This window comes from Rattus rattus, chromosome 11 (assembly GCF_011064425.1).
Source record: "Rattus rattus isolate New Zealand chromosome 11, Rrattus_CSIRO_v1, whole genome shotgun sequence".
Taxonomy (NCBI): domain Eukaryota; kingdom Metazoa; phylum Chordata; class Mammalia; order Rodentia; family Muridae; genus Rattus; species Rattus rattus.
Genome location: NC_046164.1, coordinates 93,297,555 through 93,316,413, shown reverse-complemented (window position 1 = coordinate 93,316,413; position 18,859 = coordinate 93,297,555). Strand labels below are relative to the sequence as shown.

The 18,859-nt window shown below is 41.6% G+C and overlaps 1 protein-coding gene across 1 annotated transcript; it reads right to left on the bottom strand.

Annotated features, from left to right (window-relative positions):
• Window positions 1-146: 146 nt before the first annotated feature.
• Window positions 147-18,120, bottom strand: Pex13 (peroxisomal biogenesis factor 13). The gene is made up of 4 exons (XM_032917021.1): window positions 17,526-18,120; window positions 7,595-8,289; window positions 1,757-1,882; window positions 147-915 (listed from the first exon to the last, which is right to left on the bottom strand). Exons 1-4 carry the CDS (start codon window positions 17,615-17,617, stop codon window positions 617-619), a joined length of 1,212 nt encoding a protein of 403 aa, XP_032772912.1. The 5' UTR covers window positions 17,618-18,120; the 3' UTR covers window positions 147-616.
• Window positions 18,121-18,859: the final 739 nt, after the last annotated feature.

Below are 18,859 nucleotides of genomic sequence, written 5' to 3'. Positions count from 1 at the left end.
GAGCTGTCATTCTAGAACTATCTCCCTCACAGTGCTTCTAGTGACCTCTTAACAACACACGTTTATAAATACAATAAAAGATGATAGTATCAACTGTTGGCAGGTAAAAACCACATCGCCTAAAGTAAATTCAACACCAGACATAATATAGATCAGAAAATTTTTATTATTTAGTTTCTTTATAATGTTATAAAAATTTAGACTTTTGTCTGTTCTTATAAGTAGTTGTTATCACTCAATTTTTGAAGACTTCACGTCAACTAACTCAGAACTTTAAAAAGCATTAGTGATCCCTTCTGAGGCAACTTGTGTGTTCTATTGTTCATCAAATTTATTGATCCAATAAGCCTGGGGATTGAGATAAGATGGAGCCGACAACTATCTCCACAATCTTAAAAGCTAAGTGAAACAAATGTCCTCATGGTCCAAGAGACAATCAAGTGTAGCCAGATCACTTGACCAGCAACTAGCGTGTGACTACATAACTTCTAGCAGCAGAACGCCCGGGACAGCCATGAGCAAATGCTTTCATTCAACCGCAAATTAATTCCTCTGTAAGAAATAATTTTAAAAATACTCTAAAATATTGTTCACCTGCCCGCAAACATGAAACACATCAAAGGTCTTGTTTGTCTCCATTTTTCCCGGTAGAATCAGGTGTACCGGCAACCTTATTAGTTTCAACAAAAACAGATTCAAAGGCAGCTTCCTGTTCCTCCAAAGAATTGGTGGTAGCAACTCCTTTAACTGATGTTGGGTTGGTAAAAGACTGTTGCTGCTTGGGCATTGTACTCGATTCTACTGTTTTTCTGCCTCTTCTTTTACCAAGAATTTTGACATAATTTGCAGGTATAAGTCCTGTTGTTTGACCGTCAAGACTAGCCAGAAGCCAGCCACGCACTTTGGGTTGTTGTTCTGAAGAAAGAGAGAGACAGTTTTTAAGTACACTCTGGAATCAATATATATATACATATACATATATATTACGATAATGTATGCTAAACAAAGTCAGAAACTTGTAGTGAGACAAGTAAATGAGTAGGATGTGCACACACACTCAAAAGCAAACACTAGCGCACCTAACCGGTCTAGATCCATTTTTCTTTTAAAATAAAGAGATGGAATCTCAGTCACCTAAGTGCTTTAGCCTCCTAGGTAGTAGGGACAATAGATAGTGTCGAGCTTAATCCCATTCTTAAATTTACAGTTTAGTAAAGTAATAAAATATAATAAATAGAAAAAATAAAGTATTGTAAGTATACGTTATATAGCATACTAAATAGTCCTATGGAAAGCATTGAATACTGTTTAGGGATTAACAAGAGTTTTGAATTTAGAAGAGACTATACAGGGAAGTGTTCTAACACTATGTATGAGGCATTTTCTCTGACTTTACTGTGTCTGACACAGGGTCTCATGTACAAAATAATAAGGGGGATGAGTTGGGAAGAGCAAGGGGTCAGTGGGGTTGGGAGGGGACAGTGGAGGTTAACACTTGTGATCCTGGGCTATACAGTGTGAGACCCTGTCTCAATCTCTTCCTTGAAAAGAAAAAAAAAAAAAAAGAAAGAAAAAAAAAAATCAACCAATCAACCAAAACACACACAAACAAACATACAAAAAAACCAACCAAACAAAAAAAACCAGACAACACAAAACTCTGGTAACCATCTGCAAGGTGCTTTGTTTCAGTTTCAAATAATACCTTTACAATTATTAAAAACTAAAGATAATTACAACTTATTTGTGATGTTACCTTTGAGGGCTAGATTTAGCATATCACCAGCACGGAAAGAAATTTCTTCATCAGACACAGCGGCAAAATCGTATTCTGCTCTAGCAACTACATGGTCGTCCTCACCATTTGCCCAGTTGGTGTTGTCTACAAACGAAATCAAGGGTAGGTTAAAAAGTTAGCAAAATGCAGATGTTCACTGGCTGTGGCTTGTGAGCTGCACAAATCCAGCTGCCAAGTGGACGGGTCTCCTCCCTAAGTAGCTTCCCTCACAAGGATCACTGTGAAGGGCAGGCAGGCTTAGTGTTGTACGAACCAACTACCACACTATCACATCCCTTACAAACTCTGCCCCTTTCTTACCCTCTCACTTTCAGTCAGGGCTGACAATTCTTTTTTCCCTTTTTTCATAGAGGGTAAGTAGTGTACATTTTATATATTGAAGTCCACTAGGAAAAGTTTCTTAGATAGTATATAATTATTTATAAAACATGAAAAAGAAATTTCATGGGTTTTTTTTTTTTTTAGGCAAAATTCAAAATAGCAGGGTTTTTTGTTTGTTTGCTTGTTTTAAGTGGTAGTACATGTTTACCCAGAAGAAAAGAATACTTAGGGGAAGGATAATAGTTCATTTATTTTGGGTTCAATGGCAAACACTCATTTCTGTATTTCATTTGTGAAATGCTAATTGTAAGATTTGAGGTGCAATTCTCGGGTATCCAGGTTTGATTAAGCACACCCATTACTTGGGAGAGTGACAGACTAGGATATAATTCTGTTCACATTTCTCGACTATGCTGTGTACCATGTTATCACACTGCTGACTAATCACTTCCCAATGATACACCAGTGGGAGCTTGTCAGTTACAGTTAGAGTCTGAAATGTCGTTTCCTTTGCAACTGGAAGTCCAAAAACTGCTTCTGGGACTCAGTTTGAACTTGGAAACCTGTATGGGAGTGGAAATCTCACTGATTTTTAACATTTTTTAAAAAAGACTTATTTATTTGTTTTATGTGAATACACTGTTGCTGTCTTCAGACACACCAGAAGAGAGCATTAGATCCCATTACAGATGGTTGTGAGCCACCGTGTGGTTGCTGAGAATAGAACTCAGGATCTTTGGAAGAGCAGTCAGTGCTCTTTAACCTCTGAGTCATCTCTCCAGCCCGATTTAAACATTTTTATTAGGATATATTAATTATACATAATGATGGATTTCATTATGACATTTTCATAAATGGGTACAATGCACTTGGAGATATTTAGCCTATCCTCTCATCCCTTTTCTCTCCTGTTGACCCCTTGTTCTTCCCAAGTACACACAAGACACACTTCTCTGTCACACGAGACCCTGTCAGATATTAAAACAAAAAGACAAACACAGCATCCCCAACTTCTATTAAGAAAATCCTGGAGGGGAAGTCGGTGCTCGTAACTGCTGCCCCATCTCTGCGGCCCCACTTGACATGACAACAGTGCTGCATCACAGGGCAGCTGGAAAGCCTCAGGAACTGCCCATAGTCTCTGTGGCTGAACAGAACCTGAACAACCATTAACTTAGAAAATGTTTCTCAAAGATTTATAAATTTTGTTCAACTAAACCCTTTTAGACTTCACATATTTTGACTACTCTTGCAGTACTGCTTAGTAGATTCCACTTCAGGCTGTAATAAATCAGTGTTTACAGTTTTAAAATTAGTCATATTGTATAGCTATTCACAGTGGCAAACTACACCATTACCTCAGATTTACCACGGCCGCCTCAAGCATCTGTGAAGTGTCAGGATCTAGTGGGTTATCACGAGCCAGAGAAAGCCACTCAAATAATTTGCCCCCTTTTCTTCTTCTATGAGGTGAGGTCTGACACCAGTCCTTGCACATGCTAAGCACATGCTAAGCACATGCTAAGCACATGCTAAGCACATGCTCTGATAGCATACACCCTTCACTTATCTTCAGGTGGCAATGCCATTCTGAACGTTAAGAAACCAATCTCATTGACAGGCTAACAGCCTTAAAGAGACTTACTGTTTGCAGGTCAATTTCTTTGGCTGTTGTAATAATTATCAGTTAAGATTTCCTTCACTGGCTAGCGAATGAAACTTTGGTTTTAGCTTCTATTTCCTTTACTTTTGTGGGTGGAGTAGGAAATTTTTAGTTTTTTAAGTGTTGATTTCTGTGACTACTGTTCAGTCTGGCAGTTGTAATCATTTAACACAGCTATTGTGCCATTGCAGAGTGAACATAGTACTTTACCAAAATTCATTGTACTGTGTCTTTAAAGGATAACCCCTCCTTTTCAGATCTAGTGTGCTACATACAACCTCTTTATGAAATGTAGTATGTGACTGTGGTGGTCTGAATATGCTGGGCCCATAGGCAGTGCTAACATTAGGAGGTGTGGCCTTGTTGGAGGAAGTGTGTCACTGTAGGGGATGGGCTCTGGACCTCTCTACCCACTGCAGAAGAGACCTTCTTCCTAGCAGCCTGAGTATGTGAGTCTTCTGGTGGCCTTCAGATGGAGATGTAGAACTCTCAGCTTCTCCCACACCATGCCTGTCTGGATGCTGCCATACTTCCCGCCAAGATGATAATGGTCTGAACCTCTGAAAGTGTTAAGTCTGCCCCAATTAAATGTTGTCCTTTTTAAGAGTTGTCGGTCACGGTGTCTCTTCACAGCAATGGAATCCTAACTAAGACAGTGACTTTGCTCATGAACAGAGCACTAGCCTAGCATGTTTAAAGTCTATATCTAATTCCCAGCTGCACCACCAAAAAATACTGTCTTAGAGTTTCTACTGCTGTGAAGAGACACCATGACCACAGCAACTTTTATAACGGAAAGCATTTAACTGGGGCTGGCTTACAGTTCATTTCAATGCAGTATCCTCACGGTGGGGAGCAGGGCAGCCTGCAGGCAGACATGGTAGCTCAGAAGTCTACATCCACATCCAAAGGCAGCAGGAAGAGAGAGCCGCGGGGACTGGCTTCCCAATGACATACTTCCTTCAACAAGGACATGGCTTCTACTCTTTTCAAATAGCGCCACTCCCTGTGACTAAGTATTGAAATCTATGAGCCTATGTGGCGGGCATTCACATTCAAGCCACTACAACACTATAACAATACACGTGGCACTCTGTCTGCTGCCAAACTGGAACTGAGTTTGAGATTTGTAGAGTGCAGCTCAGCCAGTAGTGTGAATCCATTAATCCACATAAGGTCTTTGCACAAGCTACTCTGCTGTTTCAATACAAAATCAGCCACGGCAATGTGTAAGTATGGCTATGCTTCAATAAAACTTTATAAACATCTGAATTTCCTATAATCTTCACATCAAAAACCTGAATTTAAAAAAAAACGTGTTCATGTAAACGAGCGTGTGTGTGTGTATAGGTTAGAGGTTGATACTATTTTCCTCTCTCACTGTCTACTGTGTTTCTGACACAGTTTCTTATTGGGCTTGGTGCTCACAGACTGGATAGGTGGGATTAGATCCAGGGATCTAGCTGCCTCTTGGCCATGCTAGTTCTCGAGTCACACATGCAAGGCTCTGTCTCCTCTTACATGGGTGCTGATGATCCAAATTCAAGCCAGTCCTCCTGCTTCTGTGGCAGGCACTTGACCGATTGAGCCATCTCTCCAGCCTCTCTTCTGATTTTAAAATTCTTCTTTTTTTCTGATTACTGAAAAGCATAACTAGCAGAAGAACTGTAGGTTTAGCACACAACTGTCTGTGGACGTCTGCTCTAAGGAGCAGAGATAGGAGCTAAATTTTCTCAATGCTGCTTCTCAGAAATATTTCTACTGCCTGACCAACCCCTTCTGACCTACTTCTGTGTCACCTTTTCTCCTCTTTCCTATAAAAGGCTCTGTTACTGAATCCCCACACCAATCTCTAACCTGTCTCTAACACTTGTAAGAGACAAAGCAGGCGGGGTTGGGGATTTAGCTCAGTGGTAGAGCGCTTGCCTAGGAAGCGCAAGGCCCTAGGTTTGGTCCCCAGCTCCGAAAAAACGAACCAAAAAAAAGACTACTGTAAGACCTTCATTCAAGGCCTTCATTCAGCCTGCATGTACATAGACCAAGACAACTACACTGATCGATCGCACTCTATTTCCCCTCTCCTAGTTGGTGCTCACCCCCACCCACTCACACACACATTTCCTGACTTAATTTACCCCTTACCTACCTCAAAAAAAGGTCACCCCCAGCCCCCCACCTTCCTCAAACATCCCAGTGGTAGGCAGAGCAACTCTACAGAAGCACAAATGGTTCTCTTCCCTTCCGTTTCCTGCACCCTTACACCGCCACCTCCACGCTGGCCTCCTTGCTGATTATCAGGTTAGGCATATTGCTACTGAAATACCTTTCAAATTTTACAGCTCAAACATTTCTCCAGTAGCCTGGAGGGCTTTACTCCTCTTTCAGGAAGCCTTCCTTGAATATCCATGGTGCTATCACAGGTTCCTCCTCCTCCTTTCCTCTGGGACTCCCCAACATCCTTCCTGATTATATTTTTTCCTGCAGTACTCATTATTTCCTGACTCGCTGCATATTCTGTTTACTGCTAGCCAGCAGACTGCCACAAAAGGCGTGCTTTCTGTCCCTGCCTAAATCTAGAACTGTGACTGACCTGTATTAGGCATTCAGTTAACACAGACTAATCAGTAAAATATCCATAATAACCTGTTCAAAAGCCTGTGGCACTTTCCCTCTTTGCTTCTATAAACCACACCTAACGAGCAACTGAATCGACTGTGTCTGTCCTTTTTCACATACCCCCGCTTAGTCTTCAACCTCTTTCATCAAGTCTAGCTGAATTCTTCAAATTACTAAGTATGAAGCCTTTGTTTTTAATGTGCCAAACGGGTTACTAGATACTCAACATGACCTAACCCTTTATTGTGCTCTCTCTTCCTCCTCCCCACCCCCACCCTCATATGCTGGGCATCAGACACAGGGTCTTACATACACGTGGGAAGCAAGCAAACATTCTTCCAATGAGCTATACCTCCAATTCCCAGGCTGAACTCTTTAGAAAACTATTTATGTTACGAATGTTTAGCACAAAAAACTCTCAGTTAAAAACCATCATTTCCTTACTAAATAAAAACTAAGCTTCATGACAGCAACAAAGGCCTGTCTCTCTCCATCAGCTTTCAGGCTAACTCGCTGTCCTGTTCTGTGTACAAGGACAGCTGTTGGCCAGGCCTTATTTTCTGCCTGTGTATTTTTCTGTTTAAGCTGTTTCACCTTCTGCTTTTACTTGTGTGGTGATTCTTTTCCCTTTCCTTTTTTTTTTTTTTTGGTGGTACTAGAGCTTGAACCCTGGGCTTCATGCATTCCAGTGAGCTATAGTCCTACAATAATAAAGAGCTATCAAAAGCTAACTCAGAGGCCATTTCTTCACAGTTAATATGGCCAAAAATAGTGGTTTCACGCTTCTAGAGCTCTTTGCCAGGTGACAGATACGGGTTAACAGTCAGTCAGTCAGCCCCAGATCTGCTTCTGGTTCTGCCTCACTATACCAGTTTTGCCCTATTAAAATTGCCTATATATTGTTGTGATGATTCTCTTCCATTATTTTAGAAAAACAGGGATTGTGCTCTTGGATCTTTATATATTCCATAGCACCAATTTCAGTACTCACTTTGTAAATGAGTTAGGTTAATGTGTATTACTAAATTGAATAAATTAATCAGCAAGTTTGTCTCTGTTACACATTCTTTTTCTGGTTTTGAAGCTCTTAACTAAAAGGATAATTAAAATAGGAAATGCAAATGAATATAAGGAATGCTAATTTAACAAAATCATTCTTGAAGTTTTAGATTGTTATGTGGTTTAACTATTCTTACCTGTTACTTCATCGCTGTGTGTAGACAGAAGTTTCCAGATGAGATAAGGACCACCAAGGATGACAGCAAAGAACAGGAATATTGGCCAAGATTTTGCTGAGTTATTTGCTTGGTCCTCGGCACCAAGGCAGGCCACAGTTCCTTCGCTTTCTGCCCACAGGTCCTCGTTCTCAGAGCCTCTCCTTAAACCCATCATCCACTGTAACCGTCTATAAAGATATCTTATAGTCCTCACTAACGCAAAGGCTGAAAACACCTTGGTGAAGTGTATCTTTAGCCGGGAAAAGTGGTTTGCTACGTCCAAGACAGCCCTGAAGCTGTTGTAGACGGCTGAGAAAGTGGCATCCATCATCATGCTGACCGAGGCAAACGCATGCACGATGCTCTCAATGGACTGGAAGGCACCTCTGCTGCTTTCTTCAGCTTGCTGGACAAACCTACTGGGAGGAAGATCATCTACTCGGAGGCGGTTAAAGCCCAAACCATTGTATCCGTAACTATACGGGCTATAGCTTCCGTAGAACGCATTTCCATAGGCTCCGTATCCAGATGAGAACGAACTGTAAGCAGGTCTGAAAGTGTTCACATTGTTGCCGCCTGTCTGCTGGGACGGCCTGGGAAGAATAGGTGGAGGCACTCTGGTAAGCGTTGGTTGTCCAGGTCTTGTCAATAAAGTAGGGCCCAAGTCAGCAGATCTAACACACAAAAATCCAAGTTACTTATGCACAAAATCTTTTGTCTAATAAGTAAGTTTTAGTTATAATTATGGCTATGTATTTTTTTTTGAATTCCATTTCTCTTTCATTGACATTAAAGGTCAGTACAGTAGCTGCTGGAGAGAGGACACTGGATGGTTTTCCAGGGGACCCAGGTTTGCTTTCCAGCACGCACACTGCAGCTCACAACCACCTGTAACCCTGTAAGGAGGGAATCGACGGCCTCCTCTGACCTCCATGGCGCTCACGCTCACGCGCTGCCTACTGTCCAGGGCATATTCATTGCTTGTTATCGTGGCCAGCACAGTGAAGAACACTAAGTAAGCCCACGCCAGAAGACAGATGATACTTCTGCAATGCTGTGCTATTTTCTTCCACTCAGCTCTTAAAACATTTTAAACAGAAAAAAATTGGCAGAATACATACATATTTTTAAATGTAAATTCAATAACTACTATGATCTTACCATATTTTTTTCTCTCACTTTGGTCCACAAATTCTTGAAATAACCGAAATTAACTTCTAAACTTGATACATTACCCTGTAAGTATCTTGGAAGGCATTTCCCAAGAAAAAAAAATTTGTTACTACCCCATCACTGAAAGCTAAAGTTTCATACAATCAATGACACAGTTAATAAAAAAAAAAAAAAATAAACTAGTCCTTTCCCCAGAAGTGTAAAATAGCTTTGAAGTAGAATCCAGTTACCATCAGTTTACCCAGTTAATATAAAGTTCTTTATTATCTTCCTAGTTGCAATACTTTCATTGCTCCTGAAAGACACCCGGAGGTCACAGGATGGCAATGAGAATTAAGATGGATCCTAACGCATAAGGACATAGCTGAGAACACCATAATGATCCTTTTTTTTTTTTTTTTCGGAGCTGGGGACTGAACCCAGGGCCTTGCGGTTGCTAGGCAAGTGCTCTACCACTGAGCCAAATCCCCAACCCCGAGAACACCATAATGAAAGCCGCTGCCAGTCACACTGTATTACTTAGTTTTAAAATACCCTGTATTCACCAGCAGTCACTTCCAGTTTCCTTTCCTTCTCTAACCTTTGGTAAACACAAACTTACTTTGTCTCTATGATCTTATCTAGTCTAGGTATTTCAGATATAGTTGGTTTCAGTTGTTGAAATATTCTTAAAACATCTATGAAGTTGCCAATACCCAATCATTATGCCCAGGAGTAATAGGTTTCTGTAGGCTTTAGATGACTTTGTTTGAGACAGCCCACTCTGGCCTATACTGTACTGTGTAGCTGGTCTCTCCAGTGCAGGAGACCACCATGCCTGTCTTTCAAGTCATACTTTAATCAACCAACTAGTACATACACCAGCTTGTCCATGTATTAATAATGTGTCAGCACAATAACTCATGCTTCAACAACTCAAATACTTACACCTTTTCTTTAGTAAAGCTTCACAGACACCTTGTACTTTGGATTATTAGACAGATCTACCTTGGGGGCCGTTTTAAAAAGTGAGATCAATTCGTAATGTGAAAACCCTGGAACTAAACAGACTATACAATGGCCACGAACTCACAGCTGTTAGGGTTAAAGTGAGCTTGAACACTGCTTTGCTCAACTTCACCTGTGATTACGTATCTTTCACTGTCCTATACATGCACACAAATGACAAAGTGCTGATTTTGAGGTTAGAGTGAATTTTGGTGGGTAGACAAATTTGTAAATATGGGATCTATAAAGAGTGAGGGTCTATGTTAGTCCCACAGTAGGTGTGATCTGAAGCTTGCTTCTTTCACTTCAGCATATTTCCAAGGCTCACCCTATTGCAGAACAAATCAAAATCAGTTCATGTGAGCACTTCTTCCCCAAATGCCTCAAAGCACAAGTGTCTCAGATTTGAAGTTCCGGAACATGGTATACATATAGAGGTGTTGTGGAGATGGCATTCAAGTGAAACACTTGTGTTTTGTACACTTTTACACACATAGCTTGATGGTAATTTCATACAAGTTTTAGTATGCTTGTGATTTTTGCTTGTTTCTGAGATGAATTCTTGTAACACAGCTTTGGACAGCTTAGACCTGGCTCTGTAGCTCAGGAGCCTTGAACTCAACGGCGTTCCTCCCATCTGAGTAGGGTACCTACTTAATTCTCAACTCATACGCTTTTTTAAAGACAAGGTCTCCCTATTTACCGCAGGCTGTTTTAGGACCATGTAGTCCAGGCAAGCTTCAAATTCATGAACCCTATGTTTCAGCCTCCCAAGTGCTTGAATTACAGGTAAATGTTTATTTACATTTTAACCTCAAAGTATTACCTAATGTCAGATGTAAAATTAACCATAAAATAATGTCAGTACTCTCATGAAGTTTCAGACTTTGGAACATTTATTACTCTTCATAGCCAAAGGATATTTACTCCCATAGACTATCGCTTGGGGGACATTGGGCTGTTACAATGCTTTGGCTGTTTTGAGTAAAGTCACTAGTGAAGACTGACGTGTATAGACAGTTTTGTATCTTGAGTCTACTCCTATAGTGAACTGTTGGGTTGATACTAAATATTACATTTAATCTTTGCAGAAACTGTCAGACTAGTTTCCAAAGCAAGCATACCACTTTTACAAATATTCTCACCAGCAGAGTTTGAAGATCACAGCTTGCCCACATTCTCTCTTATTAATGGCGTTTAGACAATAGTCAACTTAATGACCAGAGAGTTACATCTCACTGTGGTTCTTTTAAGACAGGGTCTGATGTAGTCCAGACTGGCCTCAGACTTGTTACAAAACCAAGAATGACTCTGAACTTCTGATCATCTATGTTTGCATTTCTCTGAAGAGTAATAATACTAAGTACTTTTTATGTCCTTTGCCACTTACAATCCTACCACAAGAAACAGCTCTAAACGTTCCTCATTTACTTGTGTGTACGCATACGGGGAATGGGCACAGGCCATGGAGTGCATTTGGAGGTCAGGGGACAGCATGAGGGTCCCAGGATGTGGCTGTACCACACAGCTACCTCATTTCCTGACAACTAAATGGGCCTCTTATCATGGTCCTTTTAGTATTTATCTTTTACTGAGTTGGAAGAGTAAACATGTCTTTTTTAACAAAACATTTACTTTTACTTTACGTGGATAAATATTTTGCCTCCATGTATGTATGTGTATTACATGCATTCAGTACCTGTGGAGGCCAGAAGAGGGTGTTGGATCTCTTGAAACTAGAGTTACAGAGGGTTATGACCTGCCCTATGGGTCCTGGGCACCAAGCCTCTGTCCTCTGCAAAAGTAGCAAGTATTGAGCCATCTGTCCAACTCCCTCAAAATATCTCTTAAAACTGGTTTTTGAATAAAAAAATTTATAAATTTAGTTTACGCATTGCATTTGAATTTTTCTTCCCATTATATTCTAAAGTAGGATTATCAGCACTGGCAAGAGAGCTCAGTGCATAAAACATGTTGCCTTGCAAGCCTGGTGACATCACTTTGATCCTTAGAACCACATTAGGAGAAGAAAACTGACCCCCAAAAGTAGCACTCTCATGTCCACACAGGTGGCATGGATGCATGTCCCTCACTTAACACCTGATCCTTGTTTATATCACATGTGTCATGTCTAGTTGCAAAATGGTAATATCTGATGTGAGGAAAGTTTTGACTTAACATTATAAACAAGTTACAGAACTCTCACTTAAAAACACAAACAGCTAAATGTAGTCTTTACAAAGAGGAACAAACTTTGAAAAGGGCTACCTAGCAAACAGCACTCCCAGGCCTGACAAAGGAGTGCTGCTACAGCATAAAACAGAGAGCTCATCTATTTAGATGTGACACAAGATAATACGAAACACAAATGAAAACATACTTTATTTCAGCCTTTGATGAAGGCTGATGCTACAGGTTCACTCACCTCTGTGTCAGGAATCACAAGGTGAGTTAGGAAACTAGAAATAACAAGAGTGAAGGTTCTACTCAAATGAACTCAAGTGTTCACTGGGGCTAAGAGCTGGGACCTTGGTACCTACTACAAAACTTTTTTTTTTTTGTTCTTTTTTTCGGAGCTGGGGACCGAACAAAACTTCTTTTTAAAAGAAAGTTACAGATCTTCCCAAAACAACACAGTTTTGTTATTCTTCTTAGTTGCCTTCCAGAACTAGACAGTAAAATCCTACTGCGAAGGAGCAGCACACTTTGGCTGTAGAATATACAGAAATCAAGCTGGAAGTGACGTAAAACTTCCTCCCTGCTGGCTATCTAGCTTGTGTCAGAAGGTGTTATGCAGGCCACATGGGAGACAACCATCATGGTGTTACCCAGAAGTGAACCTTGCATGCTACGATACTATCCTGCCAGACAAGTTACACCCAATGATGAATAATGGCAAGTAAACAACTACATTTTGGTCCTGGGTTTCCAAAAGAAAGAATTCATGTCTAGTACTATAAATCTGGTTAAAAACCCTCATGGCTAGTCAGATAAAAGGCTCTGGGGTGGGGGTGGGGACAGGGAGGCCTATCTGATACTAAATGGTTTTGCTAACTGGCCATGTTGTAAACTACCGTCTAAATATTTGTGTCTATACACATGGCTATCCTTGACCATGGCCAGAGAAGCTTAAGCTTGTCTCTGCAGTTAAAAGCAGAGACTCTTAACTGGTCAAAGTGAGAGTAAGTGACTGCTTAGCCCTAAACGGGACATCTCTACCAACCCTCGCTCACAAGCTTAGGACACACTGGAAAAGAGGGGGTGGGAAAAATGTGAGAGCCAAAGGATGTGAACACTGTCTTCTAGACCGAACCAAGCCTCCTAACTTATGAGCGCACCTCACCAGCTATGTAACACGCACGAAACCTGTACAACATCAAGCCAACAACACTGTAAGTCAGCATTCAAACAGGCAGACTCAGTGCCCTACAAACAGATGTGAAAAGATTGTGGGGGGAAGGGGCACGTTGGAGGGGCCTGGGGAGCAGGAGGTGTATGATACGACCGAGATACATTGTTTGTATGAATGAAAATGTCAAAGAATAAACAAAATATTATACACAAAAATTTAAAAATAAAGTCACAGACCTAAGAAAGGGGTTGGCCACTGACACACCTCAAGCCCAGGAAACAAATTAACTTCCACAGTTAATATGTAATTCTCTGGACTAATCCACTGTTTTTATATCTGATTCTTATTAGATGTAAATGTGGGATTGGGTGCTATGGATGCAATAATAGCAAGGAGACTACTATGCAGAAAAAGTAAAATTCTAAAATTCCTAAATTTATAGAACCCATGAAGATGAAGAAAAGAAAAATTAAGATACCAGGTTAACAAAAATCAGTACTAAAAATAAATTTAAAGGAAAAATTATAGCACAATACAAAGATTCTAGTTCTTTAAAATCATCAATGCTATCTATTTTTAAGAAAGTCAAATGAGCTGTGCACGGTGGGACACCTCTGATATTAGCACTTGGGAAGGAGGCAGAGGCCGGTGCAGCCCTGAGTTTGAGGCTAGCCAGGACTACACAGAAGTTCCAGGCCTGCCTTCTCTCAAAAACCCAAAACAAAGCAATGAAATAAAAACATGTAAATGTGAAGAAATGTATTAGAAATCTCAGACATGATGCTGCAGCTTTAGGGAATGCCTTGTAAGTATAATACAAGAAAAAAAAATCAGTTGTACACAGAGCAGAGTGGAGACCTAGAACTGTATGGGAAGGGTGGACTTCATAATCAGACTAGCTCTCCATTCAGAACGATTAACTAGAAAAGCTGCCGCTGCTGCCGCTGCTGGGTCACAAAAGAAATAGATCTTGCTTAAAGCATTAGAGAACAAGGTACTGAGAAAACTGAAAATCAAGAGGAAAGAAAGACATCTGGAGTCCACCAGCTTAGCTTCGTCTGTAGGGTCTGACCCAGGAAGAGATGAGATGGCTGCTGACACAGCTGCTCAGGCCGTTGAGCAAAATGCCTGGGGCAAGTTCAGCTTGGGACCTTAAAGGACTACGTGCTAGGAGTAAGGGAGAAAAGATTGAGCGGAAATAGACCAGCTTTTGTCTAAACAACAGAAAATACGCTTCAAATCAGCCCAATCCTTGACTGGATTAAAGTACCCTACACTACGTTGCTCTGACAGTGAAAAGTAAGTTTCCGGAGGAAGAGAGAGCTCACATGTCTCTGTGAGACATCTCAGTCATAGAAGATTATATATAATCTATGTAAGGTTCAGTTCTCTACAACAAAACTGGGCCTCCGTGATGACGAAATTGTTGCTTTAAAAGAACACTGAACAACACAGAGCTCCACAGCTACAGAGATATCCAGAAAAGGAAACAGATTTCAAACTTAAACTGCGCTTGGTATATTCAAACCAAGAAAGACAAGGCCTTCTCAGACGACATAAAGTCAGGCCAAAAGGAAATTATAAATGAACAGAAACCTTCCCATCTGTGAACTCAATGGCTGGTTTAATAAGAGCCAGGCTTAGGGCTGAGTCCTTGGCTGGGTGGTGAAGTCCTTGCTGCGTAAGCGTAAGGACTGAGCTGGGATCTCAGCACTTTCGTAAAAACTGGCATGGAGACATGCTCCTATAATCCAGGAAGCAGGAGGTTCCCAGGGTTTCTCTTGGCAGCAGTCTAATCTAAAGGGCTAGTCCCAGGTTCAGTGAGACCCTGTCTTACAATAAGGTGGAAAGTGATAGGGGAAGATCCCTGAGGTTGACCTTTGGCCTCTAGACACAGACACAGACCTGCGAGTGTACATCCACCCACCCACCCACACACAGGCCAGCCAGGTACTATTATAATCCAGTAGTACTTCAGAGGCTGAGGCAAGAGGATCTTGAGTTTGAAGTCAACATGGGCAATTTATCGACTGTGTCAGACAGACAAAAAACCAAACCAAACCAAACCAAACCAAACCAAAAACAAACTGCTGAAAAATTCCTGAATCCATGAAAGATACCAATGGACCTAAGTACTCCTATGACTCCCACTCAGAATAAGAAAAACATATAGGGGCCTAAAATAGTTCACTGCTATTCAGTGACAAAACAACTTCGGACAATCAGAAAAGTAGTGAAAGCAGCTGGCAGGGGTTCAGGGACGGGGACATTTTTAGGCAAGAATAAAAGAAGATGACTGAAATTATCAAAAAGCTACCTAAAAACAAAAAGCCAGAAAAAAAAAATAGGTGTCTTGATGTTAAAGACAGCTGATATCCAGATTCCTTGCTGACAACAGAAGGTATTTTACAGCTCAAAGCACACTAGATAATGCGTCTTGTCTCAGATACAATATTTAGAGGTTCTTAGCCTGTGTGTCATAGCCTCCTTGGCAACTTTTTAGCTCCAATATTTACGTTATGATTCCTAACAGTAGCATAATTACACTTATGAAGTAGCAACAAAAATAATTTTATGGTTGAGGTCACCATAACATAACTCCATAAAGGGTTGTAGCATTAGGAAGGTTGAGACTCACTGGTTTAAAGATGAATGTTCAAACAATATTTAAAGGTGTAACTATGGAAAAATCTTTGGTGAGTTAAGAAAAATTCAGAACAAGGTGATTGCCTGTAAACCCCAACACTGGGGAAGTTTAGGTAGAAAAACCACTGGGAGCTCAAGGCTAGCCTGTGCTCCCTAGTAAGACATTTGTCTAGGAAGAAAGAAAGACAGACAGAAAGGAGAAAAAGACAGAAAAACAAAAAGAAATAAGTGATTTCTTAAATACTGTGAGTACTGAATACTATAGATACTGACATGGATGGAAAAAATACAGATTTATTTTAAACATGTGTATATAATTATGTCACAGAGAACCTAGGTATTATATAAAATCTTTTTTTTTTTTTTTTGGTTCTTTTTTTTTCGGAGCTGGGGACCGAACCCAGGGCCTTGCGCTTCCTAGGTAAACGCTCTACCACTGAGCTAAATCCCCAGCCCCTATATAAAATCTTAAAGAGAAAACCTTCTACCTATAAAGAAATAAAATGGAAACTTTTCAATAAATTTTTTCAATGCAAAATTTCCTCGTTATAAAACAAATATAAAGACAAAAGTCTAATTAAAAAAAGAATCCGGTATCACATAGGAACATAAAGACCTTAAAATAATACAGAATTCAGGAAAACATATTTTAAAAAGGAAGCTAAATCTATTCATTTAAAAATGCAAGGTAAGTTCAACATTAATGGAATAACCCATAATTGCATACTATTAGTAAAACAAACAAACAGTATAGAAGCCAACCATAAAATTTAAGGCACACACAACAACAAACTCAGAAGGCTAAGGTAGAGAGAAGTTTAACGGGATAGCACAGAACACACTTAGAAAGTACCAGTATAAGTGTTGCTCTGGTTTAACATAGTAAATAAAGCTTATCACTCTATTTGTATCTATTAGTTACTGTTCCAAGTGTTTTAGTACTTTTAAAAGAGCACCAGATTTCCCCAACAGCAGAGAAGAGCTCTAACGTACTGGTACTGAGATTTTTTGATGCGCCAGGAAAACGTACAAGTCTGCTCTGAAATCCTGTCTCCTGGATTAAGGTGTCTATTTACCCAAAGAAAACACACAGGTTCGCGAAACTCTAATTCTTAATCGTTCAAAAGTGACAGACTCATCTGTCACTGATTTAAATCAAAGCAAATAAAAACTTTATGGGCCTTAGACGGCAATCACACACACAATTTTGTACACAAAGGCTACCCACAGACTTCGAATTCCTGTTTTAGAATTGTTCTTTCAACCCTCCACCTGAAACTTTAAGCTAAGTTATTCTGGAAAAGAAAGCCAAGGGTATGAGCCTGGATTCCAGGTTGCGTAAAAGTGACCTTTGGGGCGTTCAACCAACTTCTGGAGAGGCTGTAAATAGCTTTTCCAGTGACTTTTGCTCCCTATCCCTGTCCGGACTGGGCCGACGTCGCCACGCTCGGCAGCAAACCCAAGCTCGATGCCTTGAAGCGGGTCAGGCTGTCCCGCCCCCCTTGTCCCGCAAATAAGGACAGGAAGCGCCGCTTTTCTCTCTAGCGCCAGCTTCCGTGGGGCCAGCGGGGACGCCTCGGGGAAAAAGGCGCGGCCGTACAGACCAGCAGACGCCGGACTTGGAGACCCGCTCCGCACTCGCCCCCGGCCCGCAACGGGAAGCAACGCCACCCCCCAATAACGGCTTCAACCGCCTCCTGCCAGGTCCCCGCTCTAGCCTCCAAACTCGCGGCCCAAGCACATCACACTCACTGGAAAGTGGGGCCGGGGCCCGGCCCAGGGCCGGCCCCGGGAATTCGGCGGGTCTCCCAGGGTTTGGGAGGCGGCGGCGGCTGGGAGGCCATGTCTCGCCTGCTCCGCTCCGGCTCAGGACAGCGACTGCGACGGCTGGGTGAAGGGGCGCCTCGCTTGCCAGGCAAGACAGGCAGAGCACCGAGCCCTCCGCCCCGCCCACGCCTGACGTCAGGCCAAGGCGTGTGGTCCGCCGAAGCTGGAGGAAGGAGGAAGGGAACAGCTAATTCGCTGGGGTGGATGTGGGAGGTGGGGAGAGCAGGATGTTCCTCTTTCTTTTCCCTAGTTTGGGTTTCAAATTTGAGTAGGGGCTCATCGACGTTTCTGGCAGCAGCTACTACGACCTAGGTGCCTAGTCTATCGGAGGCTCCTTTGCGGGTCGACCCTTTAAGGCTAGCAGTAAAGCCCCTCTCAGTCCAGCGTTCGCGGAGCTACCTGGAGTACCAGGGTGCCAGCCGGACAGGCTTACAGATCACCCTGTATCGAAAGGGGGTTCATGCATTCCTCTCGTGAGGGGGCCTGGTACTTTCGTTGTAAAGCCCTTGTTTCCTTGGGGAACAGAACGGCTGGACGCAGGAGGTGCGCTGTCTTTAGTCTTCCCCGTTCCCACTCAGGACCGAAAAGGGTTAAGTCTTGGCTGCAGCATCTGGAGAGAAGGTAAGGCCTCTGAAGTATGAGGTGAGGGGTTAGGGACTGGTTGTCGAGAGGCGTGGCCGCAGTCCTTTTTGTTTGTTAGCCAGGTGGAGTGGGAAGTTTCTAGAACCTTAGCAAATGGAGTTAAGAGCTTGTTTGGCCAGAACAGGGTTTCCCTTACCTTTCCCCTACCCCCATGCAGAGGACGAACCATGCCTGTGCATGAGGAAATGCATTAAAAAAGATCTTATGGTGTGAAACGCGAGACTTTTTCAGCTATACCTCCTCTTTCCGGTGCCTTCTTTTCGAGATATTTTCGATATATATATATATTTTATATACCACATATATGATATATGTATATATATCATATATATATATATACACATATATATTGGTATATAAAAAAAATCCTTCCTCTCCATTTGATGAGACTGGTCTAGATATGTGGCGCGTGGAGAAGGGAGTCAATCCCTTTAGAGATTCTGACATCTGAGAGGGACTTTTGTTGTGACTTTTCAGTTCTTTCAAACAGCAAAACTCTTACCAGCGGAGTCCAGCAACGAAAAACTTAGTGTAAGAAGTATTTCTCGGGGCTTGTTTTCAAAGATAAATCCAGTAACAGAGACAACCCATTACGAAATCCTACGATTCATTTCGTC

Excerpts from the sequence above, each read along its gene's own strand:
- Pex13 (XM_032917021.1), bottom strand. The coding sequence starts at position 17,617 with ATGGCCTCCCAGCCGCCGCCGCCTCCCAAACCCTGGGAGACCCGCCGA. Across the intron at positions 8,290-17,525 it reads GGCCCCGGCCCCACTTTCCA|ATCTGCTGACTTGGGCCCTA; the intron begins GTGAGTGTGATG and ends TTTGTGTGTTAG. Across the intron at positions 1,883-7,594 it reads ACACAGCGATGAAGTAACAG|ACAACACCAACTGGGCAAAT; the intron begins GTAAGAATAGTT and ends TTTCGTTTGTAG.